This window comes from Corythoichthys intestinalis, chromosome 2 (genome assembly GCF_030265065.1).
Source record: "Corythoichthys intestinalis isolate RoL2023-P3 chromosome 2, ASM3026506v1, whole genome shotgun sequence".
In the NCBI taxonomy this organism is placed as follows: Eukaryota; Metazoa; Chordata; class Actinopteri; order Syngnathiformes; family Syngnathidae; genus Corythoichthys; species Corythoichthys intestinalis.
Genome location: NC_080396.1, coordinates 60,236,053 through 60,253,345, shown reverse-complemented (window position 1 = coordinate 60,253,345; position 17,293 = coordinate 60,236,053). Strand labels below are relative to the sequence as shown.

At 38.6% G+C, this 17,293-nt stretch overlaps 1 protein-coding gene across 4 annotated transcripts; it reads right to left on the bottom strand.

The window, feature by feature from the left end:
• Nucleotides 1-1,368: 1,368 nt before the first annotated feature.
• On the bottom strand, nt 1,369-14,371 carry pou6f1 (POU class 6 homeobox 1). 4 transcript variants are annotated; one of them, XM_057830722.1, is made up of 12 exons: nt 14,042-14,371; nt 13,390-13,469; nt 11,301-11,380; nt 9,804-9,975; nt 9,579-9,715; nt 9,065-9,293; nt 6,692-6,939; nt 6,479-6,601; nt 6,041-6,274; nt 5,821-5,956; nt 5,561-5,729; nt 1,369-2,283 (listed from the first exon to the last, which is right to left on the bottom strand). In XM_057830722.1, exons 4-12 carry the CDS (start codon nt 9,964-9,966, stop codon nt 1,938-1,940), a joined length of 1,785 nt encoding a protein of 594 aa, XP_057686705.1. In that variant the 5' UTR covers nt 9,967-9,975; nt 11,301-11,380; nt 13,390-13,469; nt 14,042-14,371; the 3' UTR covers nt 1,369-1,937. The 4 variants fall into 4 exon arrangements, with proteins under 4 accessions (XP_057686705.1, XP_057686702.1, XP_057686704.1 ...); XM_057830719.1 differs by lacking the exon at nt 11,301-11,380; XM_057830721.1 differs by lacking the exon at nt 11,301-11,380 and having other exon boundaries at nt 6,692-6,936.
• Between the last annotated feature and the right edge of the window lie 2,922 nt (nt 14,372-17,293).

The window sequence follows — 17,293 nt, the reverse complement described above, 5'->3', positions numbered from 1 at the left end:
TAAATAATACAATATTACCAAAAATAATTCTAAAAACATACGCAAAATATATTTAAATTTATTATATATACATTATAAATGTTCATACAGATCAATTCAGCACAAATTAAAAATCCACATTTGAATTTTTTTCCTTCTTTTACTTCTATCTATGTATGAACTAGACCCGTTTAAAAGCAAATAGGGGCCATTGAAATAGTGTTTCTTAACTTCACTTCTTCAGTCTGAATGAATCCCAATGTTTTTGCTGCTGAGGCGGATTGGTCCCAACTCCCAACATCAAAATGTATGATCACAAAACCAAAATAATTAGTAAAGACAGTTTATTTACATTTTACAAAACACAACAAACTTAATATTCCCTTCCTGCAAAGGCTTACCTTTTAAGTCATGTAAGAGTTTTCGATACAATTTCTCAAATTTAGTGTTATTTAACAGTAATTGATATTTTTCCACGTTGAACACATATCAAGCAAAGCTAAAATTTGTTTATTAGATGTATTATGTCTTCTCAGAATATGAAAAAAAATCCTACATTATCTTGCCATCTTTCATGCCCAGCCACTCTGTTAGAAGTGTTGCAACATTTTGATATCTAAACAGTAAAATTTAAAAAATGATATGGCCCAACAATATTGCTGTACAATAATACAGTAACACACTGGTCACATCTTTTACCTCCTCAGGAGTCATCAATAAAGTGCAAAAAAAATCATTGACAAATAACAAAGGTGAAAAATGCATTGCCAGAAGGTAGAGAGAAAAAAACATCATACAACACATGCAACATTTACTCACAAAAAATTCCATTGCATCTGATTTATGCTAGACAGGTCCAAATGTATCTAAAATGTTACTGATGTCGGACAGTTTTACAAGTTGAATTGTTAACATTATAATGAATTACCATTTCATAAAACGAAGAACTCATCTAACTTGAGATCAAAGTTTTTTTAAATCACCAAACAAAGAGAGAGGGTACACGAAAACAGCAAGATTGTGATTAAACTTTGAAGAATTCTATTTAGAAAACATGTCTGCATTGGTGGCCTTACTGCATACACAATAACATTTCATTTAATAGACCTGGTACTTGAAACAACTTCAGACATATCAACTTAAACTAAAGTATTACCCAAAAAAGTCAACTCAGTGTACTTCAGATTTAATCAAGAAATGTCAAATTGTTCTACCTGGACCTACTGCAGGTTGTGTTGTGGCTCGGTTGATGTGGTGTCAATCTTTACGGCAATCAATATGACAGGGTGGAGTGTCTAGACACTCTGGTTTGTTGCGTTTCCTCACTCAAACAGTAACGGTGAAAAATACCAGTAACTTTATCACGACCCCCCCCCCCCCCCACCCCAATGAAGTTTAACATTCTTAACTGTCATAAAATGGTAAAAAAATAAAAATCAAAGAAGTTAATCACTTTAAAAAACAATGCAACACTATGTACTAACTAAAAATACTGAGGCCCATAATGTGCAAGGTGAGTTAGTTGATTGTCATGAATCAAATTTGAAAACAATTTTTGTTACACAGGTGTAAAATAAAAGTTAACAGTTTGATACCAGGTGATAACATGTATGGTTACGTAGAAGTCTTACTGGGGAAAAAAAAAAAGCCAAAGTAAAAGTAACATACTGTAGATGGTTAAAACATAAAAAGCCAAACAAATGAAAGGATCCCAGAAAGACTTTCGAGGAGTTCCATGCTTGATGTTCCACTTTACTCAAAATTCTGAACAATAATGCCACAAATGTTTGATCCTTACGTTTGCGTATTTTAAAGCAAAAAAAAATAGGAGGAACATGCATATACAGTATACTGTACACTCGTCCCTAAAACTCAAGGGCTCACTTTAGTACTGACTTGCATTAAGTCATAAATTGTTATTTTTTGTATATACAACAAAATCTACAATATTCACTTTTCTACTGTATCTGAAAAATGTTAATTTTGCTCGTGTTTTTCAGCGTCTGTCGTCGGTTGCAGAACCAAACCCGCACCACCTCTCGGTCGTAGTTCAGCTCCTTTGCAATTTCAGTGATCTCCTGGCCTGTTGGCAGTGAGTTCTTCTCAAAGTAGGAGTTGAGGACTTCAATTGCTTGAGGTGTAAAACTAGTGCGCCGCTTGCGTTTCTTTGACGGCTCGCCACCAACAAACTCCATCAGGTTCTGTTGGCCTTTCTGGTTCCAATGCTCAGCTTCAGCAAGCCACTTCTCCAACACTGGCTTCAACTTCTGGGCACTCTTGGGGGTGATGTCCAGCTTTTCAAACCTGCAACAGAAAGGCTTTTAAATTAAAATGACAACACCTATAGAGTATATTATGTATATTTAATGAGTGTTGCTATATAAATGATTAATGATGCAAACGTCACCGTAACGTGACAGACAATGGTTAGTATAAATAACCTTCATGTGAAAGAAGGTTGCTCTAAGTATCTAAGTAAACTACTCAATAATTTTTTCGACCTTTAAATTAAATAATGGAGAAATTATCTTTGAACACAAATTAAATAAACAACACTTAATGGTGCAAGTGAAAACATTTTATGTTTTTCTCCATAATTAAATATCAGTAAAATGAATTTCTGTATTTATGCTGTTGTTTTTTTCCCCTAATTCATCAAATAAGATTCTTTCCTCAAGAATGCACACGATAAAGGTCTTGTCAGTCCCTTTAAATAATGTTAATTTTGTAGTTAAAAACTTTTTTATAATACAAGTGAATGTAAGTCTGAATATAATATAGTGAGATTATTAGTATACCTAAATATTTAAAAAATCTGATATACACACAGTTAATGTCTTATTGTAATATTTCTAGGGCTGCAGCTATCGATTGCCGGTATTTTAGTACTCGAATAATCGATGAACTAGTTTGTTGGAATAATCGAGCAATTGCATAAGGAACATACAAAATTTAAATATCTGAGATGAGCCTCAAACAGTATAAAAAAAATAAATAAATGAGAATCTAAGTACAACAGAAGAACAATTAACTAACTAACATACCAAAAGTCCGCTAGATTAAATGCTATAAAATGCACTTTTTTTTTTCAATGCTCTTGACAAATGGTTCAAACACATATTCCCACAAAAACAGCTAAATATACCACTATCCTAAATTACAAATACATTAAAAAAAACATTAGCTTAAACAAAAACTTAGCTTATGTTGGTCTTAACAGGGAGCAGCTGGATTCAGCTATGTGAAATTAGTCATATAATATTCATTGTTGCCACTAGAGGGCAGTGTATGCACCCAAAACAACGCCACTTTAATTAAACGAATAATCGACGCAGCAAAATTTAATTAGAATCTTTTTTTCTAATCGAATTACTCGAGTTAATTGATTAATTGCTGCAGCTCTAAATATTTCTATCATCATTAAAATTTTGAATTAATACAATCAGTTCCAAGTTGCTCTGATGTCAACAGAGGATAGACTCAACAACGGAAAAAAACAAACAAAAAAATAAGTAATAAAAAAAAGAGGCTTCGCTTGACTTAAAGGGTATGTAGCGGCAAAGGGGGTGTGAGACATCAATAGAACCGTTATGTGTCAAGATAACAAATATTGATAAAGTTAACAAAAAAATCAATCACATTAATGACCAATTATCGAAAATAGATCGAAAATGACGAACATTTCCGAAAGTGTTCCGGAAACAGCCGAATGGGGCGGAGACGTCACGACAAGTGATTGACAGTCGAGGCGGAGCCAGGTGCCATTGTTTTTTAACGACGAGAGAGTAGCGTTGGGGTTTGTTTGACCAAAACATCACAAAAATGGTTCAAAACTGCTGTGCTATGTGGTGTACAAATAGTTATTTATCGGAATATAGTATCCATGAGTTCCTGAAGGCGAAAAAAAAAAGCTGGACTACACAGACAATGGGTAAAGTTCGTCCGTGCAAAGAGGGCTAATTTTCTAGACACAGCCTCCGGCACGCTTTTCTGTGGTGCGCATTTTCCACCTGAAAGCTTCTCGAACTATGGACAAGAGAAATCGGGTTTTGCTAAAAGATTGCTGCTCAAAGGAGATGCGGTGCCGACCATACAGGCGCAGCCACCTAAATTCCCCGAGATATCAAGAAAGAGGACGATGACTGGTAAAGGAGGCTAAAGCTAAGCAAAGGAGGGGAGCAGCCAAGCTCGAAATGGCCAGAGTGAGGACTCTTTTATAATAAAAAAAATGTCACGCATTGGATACAGGACTGGACACATGTATAAATGATCGTTCGTAAAATATATAGAACAAATCCTCTGATCCCATTCATATTTGTGTCTGTTGGCAGAGCAAAAAGCTATGATGGCGGAATAAATGATAATTATTCTATGCATTCCTTTATTTTGCAGTCATGGTGTATCAGCTTCACAAAAAGAAATGCAAAACAAATCATTGGTGTTTCCCACACGATCTGCTGCCGATGTTTCATCAGTGTCATTGCTCCCCTCAATGACCGTTTCATTACGCTGCATTGGCGTTCGTTTGGGCTCAAATTGGTAACCTAAAACACCGATTAAAGCTTCGTAACTCTCCTCGTAACCATTAGATGAACATTCGGTACGTCCTTCTACGTCGGATTCGTCGCTGAAACTAGAAACGAAATTGTCTGCCATCATCGCTGCCATTCAGTATTAAAGCACTGAGCCTTTTTCTTGTTGAAGAAACACCCCTCACTGTCAATTCTGAATTCTCTTTTATTGACGAGGGGTGTTTCTTCATGAGGGTACCTGGAATATGTGCAGGACGAACACAATGCATCAGCATAAACAGTTCAAAACACCCCTAATTCTCCGCTCACTAGAAGGAATTATATTGATGCAGACAGGCGCTGCCCCCCTAGTGGCCGGTGGCACTCTCTTCACTTGTCGTGACGTCACGCACACAATCTGCCAGATCTTGGGCACCGGTCGTTTTAGCTTGACAATCGAGCCAAATTTCTCTCAGTTTCTTGTGTGTAATTACACGAAGTGGCATGATATGAATACAAAAGGCATGCATTTATGGATAAATAATGGAATATTAAAATTTTCCCAGGGCACTACATACCCTTTAATTGATTTTTTATTGTCTTATGTCTTTTGGAAGAGTATGTACTTTCAGTGTTCTGTCATACGACTGCATCTTCTTTTTGCGGTACTAGGTGACATATGTGCAACACTGCATGCCGGTGACAATGTACCACTCAAACGCACTGCTCAAGTATGTTAATGTCACGACTACAGTGTGTACACTGTGAATCTATATGAATATTGATTACTCGGTGGAGAAAAAAAAACACTGATTACATGACACGTTAACATTGTGTAGACATTGAAACATGAAATATATCGAAACATGAAATCAACGGGGCAAAAGAAAGCATGCTGTAGCAATTCTCCTTTTGAAAATGTGTCTTTAGCACCAACTGCTTACAAAGCAAGATGACAACAACAGCAAAGTTAGTGTACTTATATAGCGTCTTTCAGGCAGGCGTCACAACGAACTTTGCATGTGTGTTCACATTTACGCACGCCTTCATACACCAATTGTATAATTCACCTGCAAATGGCGGACTGGCTGTAAGCTGGGCCCTCTGTAGCGGTCAAAGCCTGTCCAACTTGAGTCTGTGTCAGCCCCAATGAAAGCCTACGGATTTTGAAATTCTTGGCAAACTCACGTATTTCTTCCAGATTGATGCCCTCCTCGCTGCTGACAGTCTGATGGGGCTCTACCAGGGGTGAGATACAGTACATAAGGTATATAAAATTGGAAACTATTTTAGTGATCAGTGTTTGCATAAGAGGAGCTGATGTACATACTGCTGACAAGCTGGCCCACTTTTGCTGCATCGCCACAGGTGATGGGGAGCGAAGAGGATGGCGAGGTGGTGCTTTTGAGGACTGACGGCTGAGGGGCTATGACAACTGGCAACTGAGTGGCAGCTGTTGCCGGTGACTAAGAGGATTGTGTACAAAGCTGACGAATTAGAAATATTTTCCAACAAAACGAGATGCAACATGAATACAATATGATATGTACCAGTGGGTTTGATTTAGATGTTGTAAGTGGGACAGCAGCTTTGGGCAGAACAGCATTAGAGGCCCCCATCGCGGCGGCTCCATTCCCGACCGCGGCAAAGATCTGACCCTGGTTGTTGAGGAGCAGCTGCGGGGTGACAGTCTGAACCTGCAGACCCTGGAGGGGGAGGGTTGGAGTAGCAGCTCCCCCAGTTAGTGAAGTTGGGTTCACCAACAACGGAAGAGTTCCTATCACCTAGGAACAGTTTTTTTTAAAGTGAATTCAAGTATGCTTCAATTCATTATCCTTTCTGTATTATCACAGATGAATGTCAGCCACCTGTTATGAATTTAAAGACACCTAGGAACTCTTTTAACATGTGTGAAAGAATTCATATTTTTTTTTGAAATAAAAATGTTTTGTATTCCCCTCATTTTCAGGTTAATTCCTTAGACCAACCTGCCCCTGTGTAGTTGTCAGAATTTGACTTGGCAGGAGGTTGGACATAGCGTTGGTGATAATGGGGCTTGAAGTGAGGGAACTGAGAAACTGGTTCTGCACACCAAGTGATGCAGCATTAATCTGAGTGACCAAAAAATATTGTTAATATTTGGCAAATAAAGGAATGTACAATCAATCGTTGGAGCTAAATCATTATCTTGACTTTCTTACCAGTGCAGGATTGATGGAGAGCCCAGCCGTCTGCAGCGCAGCCACTGATATGTTGGACTGGGTAGCAACAGTAGTCGGTTGAACCTCTTGAGAAGCAGAGATGACAACAGGTGTCGTCTGGGACGTCAAGCCACCACAGGGCTGTTGCAAGGCTGTGTGCACTGGTTGCATGGAACCTGCTGGAGACTGGAACACCGCCTGAGGGCCGGTTTGTAGTTGAGGTTGAATAGAATTCAGAACAGTCGCTGCTGAAGGGAAAATGACACAAAGCAGTTTGTACATGCCACAGTGGGACAAATTCATTTTAATTGAAATATTTGAAATCAATGGATGTTAATTTTTAACATGTTAGAATGTTAATTTTTGAGAGTAGGAACGGTAAGTTACTGCCATACTTACTGTACTGTTTTATTTGTTATTAATGGCCTGCAAGACTTTTTCCTTTATGAAATCCCAAAGAAAATACATTTATAAAAACATTACTACATTAGGAATTCCTTTAAAGCGCTTTAAGATAGCACGTTACTTAGTTAAAGGTGCTATGAAATGGTGACCATGCCAAAAAAAAAAATGAATATGACATTACCAATACAATTTTATTTGTTGAAAATGAATTTGGCACTCAAATCTGGCTTTTTTTCACCATATCTAAGTTATTCCACCCAAGCCAATGCTTTAGGGAACACCCACTTTTTTTCAGCAATTCTGGTTTTGAAGATTTGATGATTATGTGTTGCTTTCTTGTGCTACGCTACCTAGTGCATGTTGACAGGATGACAGAACAGTCACACGGCAACAAGAGAATAGAAAACCTATGGATAGCATGCTGGCAGACTGCAAAAATCTGCAGAGTACTGAATTGTTTGGAGATTTTTTAGTTGGCGGGGCCAAGGCAGCTGAGAGAGGAAGACTAATTAGGATCTAATTAAGCCTGTCGCAATATGCAATAATTCCATTTATCGCGCGGTATATAAAACTAAAGACGGTAATTTTCGTGCTGCGATTTATCGCCTCGCGTGAACGTGCGCGCGCGACGCACGCGCTTGCAGCAGATGTGTGGCAGACGTGCTTGGCAGCGCTGTTTAAAGTTCAGCTTCCTTGTGCCACTCTGTTTTATTGACTTCTGGGTATGTTCGTTTTATACATTTGAGTTTGAGTGACCGTCATTTAATGGATGGAGGCAGGGCCGAGTGCACTGTCGGCGCACAGCAATGAGCGAGCGGAATGAGGAAGAGGACGAACCAGTCTGCAAAATGTTTTTGGAGGTTGTTTCAACAAAGATGGCCAACAGAATAAATCTACATGCTCATTTGAAACACTATTATCTCCAGTTTTCACTGCTTAGTAAGAAAACTGCATCGCAACAAGCGGAGCCTCCTCGTCATGTTAATTGACAATTAGTGGTATTCGCTTGATGTGAGAAATACAGACGACACCGCGCAAAATAGCGTTCCCTGACGGAAAGTGAAGTCCGCTACATTGCTGAAGAAATGAGACTGCTTTACCTCTGTTAAATGATATTTGATACCTTTGGGAGCCAAATTTTTGTTACTGCTACTTATTTAGTCTATTTTTCGCTGTTGTTGTTGAAGCGCAATTACTGTGACTGCAACTTTATACCTATATGCCTAAATGCTTCAGTTATTAAGTGCAATTTTATTTTTTCTTGAAAAAAGACATTTAATATGTGTTTCTGTAGCTGTGATTTCTTAAAAGGTATTTTTTAATTTAAAAGTAAACATATATTGCGTTTAAATGGGTCTACTTGATCTATTAATATATACTGTATTCTCACTGTGTTATTGTAAATTGGTTAAAAGGAGACGGGACTTGATAAGCATATGCTTCTCTCGTCAGCCCTTGTCTTTTCTTCGTTTTTTTTCGGGCTGCTCATATCACATCTTGCAACTGTCAATGATACCGATGATGATGACAATAAATAAAAATAAACGCTCCAAAAAAAATTTTTTTTTTGGGGGGGGGGGGGGGGCCAATAATATCGCATATCGCAATAATTTATGAGATAATTTATCGCCCACTAAAATTTGTTATCGCGACAGGCCTAGATCTAATTTCATTATTAAGCCTTTTGAGTCACTTTTTTGGATTGATTTGGTTCCAAAATATGGTCTGCTATCATTTTAAAGTCACTTTTTGCAGTATTTCATACCACCTTTAAGGATAACATGTGTTTATGTATGTCGTGCATATTAAGTTAATGAATGCTTAATAAATAAAATAATTCCTCCTGAAAGTGTACAAAAACTCCTGTTGATCTTCCCATGCAAGGTAACATGAAGTATAATAATAATAAAGTAAATCAAGTCTCAATTCGGCAAGGATAGTATTGTCAACAGTTATCCTGATCGTTACCTTGAAGGCCAGCAAAGGGCAATTTAAGGAGGTTTGCAGACTGTGTGGCGGCAGTGGCCAGTCCAGAGAGAGTGGCCACATTATTTGTAGGCAGGGTGAGAACAGCTAGACCCCCCTGGCCACCAATAGAACCTGCCATACTAATGGGGATAAGCAGGGGTTGGCCCAAGGAGCCTGTCTGGGCCAACATGCCTGTCATCAGAGAGGCAAGACTTTCTTGGGACAGAACCTGTGTGATAAAATAGCACTTATCAGGTTATGTCACACATCCCAAAAGTCCTTCAACCTATGGGAGAGGTTGTTTTGCATAGATTCTTAAATGCCTCGATGTTTGTATCACAGGGCTATGATACATTGATTGATTACATAATATTAATCAATTGATTAGTAATCGTATGGAATTTGATCAATCTAATGTTTTCATCAACCATCAAGTGATCTTGACTTTGAAAATCAATTGGATCTTTCCATTTTGAAAATGCTGCTGTTTCATAGTGAATACATGAAGCCATACCTGAGAACAACCTTGCACCGTGACAGGCACAGTGGCCGCCGGAGTCTGCGGTACCGATACGCTGATTGGCACAGTCGGAGTGAGGGTTTGAACAGCGGGGTGTTGCGCCTCTCCGGATGCTGCTTGCTGTTTACCAGCTTGTGTAGGATCACAGCAGGTGAGGTGTCAAGGCTGGCACACTTCATTAATGTAGAATTGAAAATAAAAAGTGATGCTCTATATTACCACCATTCTGCGGTCCAGCATGGTCATCCCGTGGTTGACTAATCTCTGGTTGAGGCCTACCCTCCTCTGTTTTGATCTCACTACTCTTCTCCTCAGACCCCAATGAAGACAAAGATGCATCAACCTCAACCTCTAGCACACGTATCGTCTCATGCCCAGACATCACGATGACCTGAAGGCAAAGGATTTTGATGACAATAAATGCACAATAGAAAGAGGTAGTGGAACTTTCAAGGCAAACATCTCCACTACCATAGACTCTTTTGTTTTAGCAGGCAAAGAAACCTCCAAATTCGAACCAAAGTCTGGAGTTCAAAAGTCTGCTGTTTTGGGATGCAAGGTAGTTTAAAAAATCGACTCTGAGATATATCACGATATTAAATCACGCAATTCTTGTATCGATTCAAAATCCGTGTGTATCGATCCATACACGTTTTTTTGGGGTGGAAATACACAATTCAGTGGCTGCACTTTTACTCCTGTCCACTAGATGGCATCACGCAGCAGCATTGCCTTGCAGTCTGCTGATGTAACAACAACAACATTAGACTAATCTGAGTAAAGATTTATGTTCGTTGCAAACTAGTGGTTTGCCACCATTACTGGGGTGTTTACACACCTATAGCAGCCCAGCGTTAGTCAATGTAAACAGTAACATTAACTGTTGTTAGATGAGTGCTGCGGGCAGCACACCTCAATAATGGTGGATGGGGTACTTCTGGTTGTTTTGCTCGGATTAGTCATCTGAAATTTGGGTTCATCTAGGCTTTTACTTCAAAAACGGAGACATGAAGTATTTAGAATCCAGCATTTAAGCAGGTTTGCCCTAAAGCAGGTTTGCACTAAAAAACAGAAAATGTTATAATGAAAGTCATACATTGTTCAAACATAAAACAAAAAAAATACTTGATTGCTGGATGAGGTTTCAGGAAATTGAATGAATTGATATGAATGTAATTTATGTCCATTTCAATTTTTTTTTTTTTTTTCAACTGATAAACAAATATCGCAATAATTGTCTGCAAGTGAAGTATCGGGATTAATCAGGATCGAATCGAATGGTGACCTGGGAATCGCGATATGAATCGTATTGCCAGATATGAGGCAATACACACCCCTATTGGGTAGATAGCAATGAGGTGGTAGATAATGTATTCCATTACGCTTAGCTAGATTTCACACAAAATTTTAAATTCATAAAAGGATTAAAAAGGCTATCATTGATTTAGATCTACATTAAAACTGGGAACAACTGAGGTGCAATTGTCAAATTTTCCTGTTTACATGCAAGCCAATAACATTAACCTGACGATTTGAAACTTAACTTTGTACAATTTATCCTGTTTACAGTTATGTAAAAATAAAAAGTTCTAGTCAGAATGACTCAGTAATTTAATTTTAATTACATGTAAATATGAAAGGCTGAGAAGCAAGGTGGCTGGCAGACAAAGAGCAACTTAGAGAAAGGGAGTGCTAAAGAGCAAGAAGGATTCATACCTGGTCACCTCTGGCAGGTAATTTCAAAGGACCGAGCTTAAATGGCTGAAAAAAGACTTCTGCACTCAGACAGTGAACAGCTAAAGAAGAACAAAGAAGCCAAGCATGTTATAACACAAATGAGGAAAGCATGAGTACAGCAACATTGAGAGACAATGGCAGACATCAGCCAAAAAGCAGCTCAAGCAAGACTGTCTTTAGAACAACCCTTAGCACACCGATAAAGAGCAATGCTTTTCATCCACACACAGCAGCTGTTTTTGGTAGGGATATCCCCATCTTATATTTTTGCACCCGAGTCCAGATCACCTGATTTAGACTCCCAAGCCGCGGCAATGTACATTCATCATTTACATCAAAAATAAAGTTGGTTATCCAAAGAGATAAATTTAAACTATCTTGATGCTAGACATTTTCTCATCATTTCTCATCCATCATTTCTTTTGGCAATATCCCTGTATCTCTGGAATATTTTATTGCTTTGTAGCCCTTATGAATGAAAAGTATAATGCTTTTTTTTATGTGATCGAACGCAATTTCTGAATACATCATTGGGCTAGGTGCGTCCCTAGTTTTTGGACTACGCAGCATGAAAGTGCTGCAGAGCGGAATTTATCATACATACAGACTAAAGCACATAAAGTATGACAGGAAATTGATGGCCATGCTTTTTTTCCCCCCACAGTTTGTCTCTATAATGATCGCATTTATGTTCCAAAAACAGAATAAGCAAAAGAAGAATCATTGATTTGTTCCAGTCTGAACATCGTCAACCGATATCACCTTATTGACTTTAAGAATCTACGTCTTTCCCAGCAGTCAAACTCGGTGGTGATTGAACGTGTAGGCTGTGTGCTTTTTTTTTGCACACACAGTGCTTAATTATTGAATCAAAAGCGAGCTCAAAGCTGAAAATGAAAGTTATATCCCATAGTTTTTCCCCAAGCGAGAATGATTACGAGCATATCCACAACCGGAAACTAATGTATATCGAATGCAAGTACAATGTTTAGAAGAATATCTAATTACACTTTAATATGCAAGAATGTAAGATGCACATCTTAAAACATTTTGTAAATTGCTGCTCAGTGTGTGGGACGAAGTTTTACAAAGACAAGGTTTGACAAAGATGATGTACTGTACATCTTTTATGGTTAGTTTGGTCAAGTCCTGGAAAGACATCATTCCAGTAATAATTCCAATTCAATGACTTAAACAGAAAACAACTAGGCAGCTTTTTGACAGTGAGGTTTTTTTTTTTTTTTTTTTACCCAAGATTAAATAGAATATATTTGCACTTGGACTGAGCAGCAGCAGAATATAAATGGGATTACATTTATATTTACTGTATTTTTCGGACTATAAGTCGCACCTGAGTATAAGTTGCACTAGCCACAAAATGCGCAATGAATAAGAAAAAAAAACATATAAGTCGCACCGGAGTATAAGTTGCATTTTGGGAGGAAATTTACTTAATAAAATCCAACACATAGAACAGATATTTTATCTTGAAAGGCAATTTAAAATAAAAAATACAATAAAGAACAACATGCTGAATAAATGTACAGAATGATAATGTTACATGATGCATAAACAACGAAATGCGAACGTGGCCGGAATTTTAACGAAACATAGCTTTTCAGATAACTAAAGCATAAAGAACATGCTAAGAAGTTTACCAAACCATCAGTCTCACTCTTAAACACCAAAATAACATGTGAAATGATATAGTGATGTGTTAATAATTTCACACGTAAGTCGCTCCAGAGTATGTCACACCCCCAGCTAAACTATGAAAAAAAGTGCGACTTATCGTCTGAAAAATACGGTAATTGATTGTTTTAAACTAAAGAAGTGGCAAACTAGGCACACCACCTAACAAAAATATTAAAATTACTACGATCGCGTCTCAGTTTAGCCAAAAACTCAGTGTCAAATATGGGCATCTTCATCTGAACATAGGTTAGTGCACATCAATGCATTAACCTAGTGGCATTTTATTATTGTTGAGAGTTGCTTAAGTTGCACTTGAACAAGGAAAGCTCAACTATCTGCTAAGATCGAACACATTCTTCGCAAAGTGTGTTACCTGTTCGTTGACAGCAAGCGGGGCATCACAGGTAGGAAGGTCCTGGGACTTCATGGCTTGGCTGTACTACTTCTATCCTCCTGCGTTGCAAATTGACAGACAAATCGGTCTATTTTGACATACTCAATTTGAGGGAATCACTTGGAACGTTTAGTATTCGTGTCTATTTATGGGGCAGACTATTTGAAGGGGCCTATAAACAGGCCCCACTGTGTTGCACTTGGCTGCAGAGAAGATGGGGGGCTGGAGGACTAATACTGATGGCGAGCATGAGGCGAATACAAAAATTGACAGTCAGAAAGGAAATCGGACTGATGTATTTCCCGCCACTGGGGTGCAGTTAAGACATGCGGATGTGCCAAAACTTTAGCAGGTGTGAATGGTCTCGCCACCATATACCCGCACCCCCTCATTCGAACCAATAAAAGTCTGGTCGGTCACTTTAGGACATCAGCTCTAGACTGCCATATTCGCCGTGATGATTCGGTCTCTTTATCATAAATATATAAATTATGCTAATTGCAAACATTGCATATTAACCCAAACTCATTTCCTGTCGCATTTTGACTGCTGAGCGCGAACGAAGCGACGAGATTCGTGTATTTGATGAGTATTTTTTTTTTGTTTTGTAATTTTTAAACGGTCAACTTACCGCTTCTACGGGGTCCTTGTCACAGTTTGGTTCAGTCGCAGCTAATTAAAAATGCATCTCAGCTCCCAGACAGGCGCAGTGGCTGCACACACAAAAGCCATTTGCATTGATAAGAAGGAGGGCTCCAATGTTTTGGGGGATCTGGCCTCTTGTCTCGACTCGCAGCAATGCCAACACTTCGCTTTATACCCCCCGCCCCCCCAAAAAGCCTCCAGGCACCTCACAAGCTCCCATGTGAGGCACAAAGTCGGTGAGAATCGCCAGAAATGTGCCCCTTTTGCCACTACGTCATGAACATAATTTATGCAAGAAAAAAAATCTTGCATTGAAAATGTCTGCCGCGAGTTGAGAGGCGCCGCGGCGCTCTTAAAGGGCCAGTGCACCAACTAATAATAAGGCGCAGACAAGGACAGCTCTATTTAGTGGCATTTGCATACTTTTACCAAAAACTCATGTATTTGGCAAATACTGGTCAATTCTCGTTTCAAGTAAACGTGAACAATGACATACGTATGTAGTCTTTGCTGTACTCATATTGAAAGACATACGTTATCCCTAATTTATAGACGGGAGAGGTTGGGAGCGAATGATCGCTGTTAGACTTCCTAGTCAAATTGATTCGACGTCTAGCGCCATCAATGGCACTAAAAGATGAGTATTCACAGTCTGTCCTCCCAATGTAAATGAATCGCACGTCTATTGTTGTCAATGGCGAGTAATGAGTTTATCGTAAATACTTGCCTATTTATTTTATGATTAATAAAAAATAAAAATAAAAAAAAAACAGAAAAGGGTAAAAACAGTAAATATTCTTTTTTTTAATTATTATTCAGAGCTTGAATAAAAAACTAAAGCTGCAATTATTCTCCTTCATTCCTTCATTTTTTTGCATTGAATACAAAAAATGGTAATTAAAAAAATATTATTTACAACTATTGCTCTTTATGGTGTATTGCAACTTTAGAGCGTTATTGGGGCCCATAGCTAGAATGTATTTCTATTTTTATCCATTCTGATTTTGGTTTTATCAACATTTTATTAATTTAAAATGGCATGAATACATGATTATTTTTTTTTTATAAGAATAGTGAATAATAATCTAAAAAATATATAAAAATGTAATTATAACTGATATCTGGCATATACATGCATGGATATCATATTTTGGGTCATGTAAGACAGGTCTTGATAAGGTCAAATTTATTTTTTTTTTTTTTTTGGCTATTACCTATGACTTTAATAAAGGTACTGCGTACTTTGCACTTTTGTAAAAGTTTATGTAAATGTTATTGTTATTTCCGTGCGTTTTAAGTGTCTGACCATTTTTTTCTTTTGTAGGTGCAGCTTTTCCTTACGTCATGGCGAGAGGACTATAGATTAAAATAGCCTCCTGGCCAATTCTGGCTTTTTTAGCCTTGTGTAATTATTTGTTTTGTGAAATTAAATTGTCCCTTTTAAAGTATTATCATTGTAATAAGAATAATATGACATGTTTATATTGACATTTTTTTAAATTTATAAATGTACTGTATATATTCAGAAAAAATATCCATCCATCCATTTTCAACACCACTTATCCTTGTCCGGGTCCCGAGGTGCTGGAGCCTATTCCAGCTGACCTCAGGCGAAAGGCGAACTACACTGGTCGCCAGTCAGTTGTAGGGTCAGACAAACAACCATTCACAAACATAATCCCACAGCCATGTGCCGAAGTCAGGCAAATGCACCACTACAGTGTAAGAGACTCCCTTAAAAAAAATAACACAACTAATGATTCATAATTTAAAAAATAATAATATAATCATAACTGGGGTCATGTAATATGGCCTATATGACCCAAAATGTGATGCCCACACATGTGGACGCCAAGGCTTAGGGTAAAGTTTTTATAAGTAACCAAAAATAGTCACTTGCTGTATAATAGTGGTTCTTAACCTGGGTTCGGTCGAACCCCAGAGGTTCGGTGAGTCAGTCTAAGGGGTTCGGTAAAGGTTAGGACACGCTGACTACGTACAGTGGGGAGAACAAGTATTTGATACACTGCCGATTTTTGCTGGTTTTCCCACTTGCAAAGCATGTAGAGGTCTGTAATTTGTATCATAAGTTCTCTTCAACTGTGAGGGACGGAATCTAATACAAAAAAACAAAATCACGTTGTATGATTTTTAAATAATAAATTTGCATTTAATTGCATGAAATAAGTATTTGATACATCACAAAAATCGAACTTAATATTTGGTACAGAAACCTTTGTTTGCTATTACAGATACCAAACGTTTCCTGTAGTCCTTGACAAGGTTTGCACACACCGCAGCAGGGATTTTGGCCCACTCCTCCATGCAGATCTTCTCCAGAGCCTTCAGGTTTCGGGGCTGCTGCCGGGCAACACGGACTTTCAGCTCTCTCCATAGATTTTCTATAGGGTTCAGATCTGGTGACTGGCTCGGCCACTCCAGGACCTTAAGATGCTTCTTACGGAGCCACTCTTTAGTTGCCTTGGCTGTGTGCTTTGGGTCATTGTCATGTTGGAAGACCCATCTTCAGGGCTATCACTGAAGGAAGGAGGTTGTCAGCCAAGATCTGGCGATACATAGCCCCATCCATCCTCCCCTCAATACGGTGCAATCGTCCTGTACCCTTGGCAGAGAAGCAGCCCCAAAAAAACGATGTTTCCTCCTCCATGTTTCACGGTTGGGATGGTGTTCTGGGGTTGTACTCATCCTTCTTTTTCCTCCAAACACGACAAGCCGAGTTTAGACCAAAAAGTTCAGTTTTGGTCTCATCGGACAACATGACCTCCCATTGCTCCTCTGGATCATCCAGATGGTCAGTGGTAAACTTCAGACGTGTCTGGACATGCACTGGCTTCAGCAGCGGGACCTTGCGTGCGCTGTAGGATTTTAATCCATGACGGCGTAATGTGTTTCCAATGGTTTTCTTCGAGACTGTGGTTCCAGCTCTCTTCAGGTCATTGACCAAGTCCTGCCGTGTAGTTCTAGGCTGATCCCTCACCTTCCTCATGATCAGTGATGCCCCACGAGGTGAGATCTTGCATGGAGCCCCAGAACGAGGCAGATTGACCGTCAACTTGAACTTCTTCCATTTTCTAATAATCGCTCTAACAGTTGTTACCTTCTCACCAAGCTGCTTGCTTATTTTCCTTTAGCCCATCCCAGCCTTGTGCAGGTCTATTATTTTATCCCTGATGTCCTTACACAGCTCTTTGGTCTTGGCCATTGTGGAGAGGTTGGA

Bases quoted from the DNA above. Each gene is read 5' to 3' on its own strand.
- pou6f1 (XM_057830719.1), bottom strand. From the start codon at position 13,443: ATGAAGTCCCAGGACCTTCCTACCTGTGATGCCCCGCTTGCTGTCAAC. The intron at 5,957-6,040 runs GTACATATCATA...CAATCCTCTTAG, and splicing joins CATCTAAATCAAACCCACTG to TCACCGGCAACAGCTGCCAC. The intron at 5,730-5,820 runs GTATGTACATCA...CACCCCTGGTAG, and splicing joins AGTGGGCCAGCTTGTCAGCA to AGCCCCATCAGACTGTCAGC.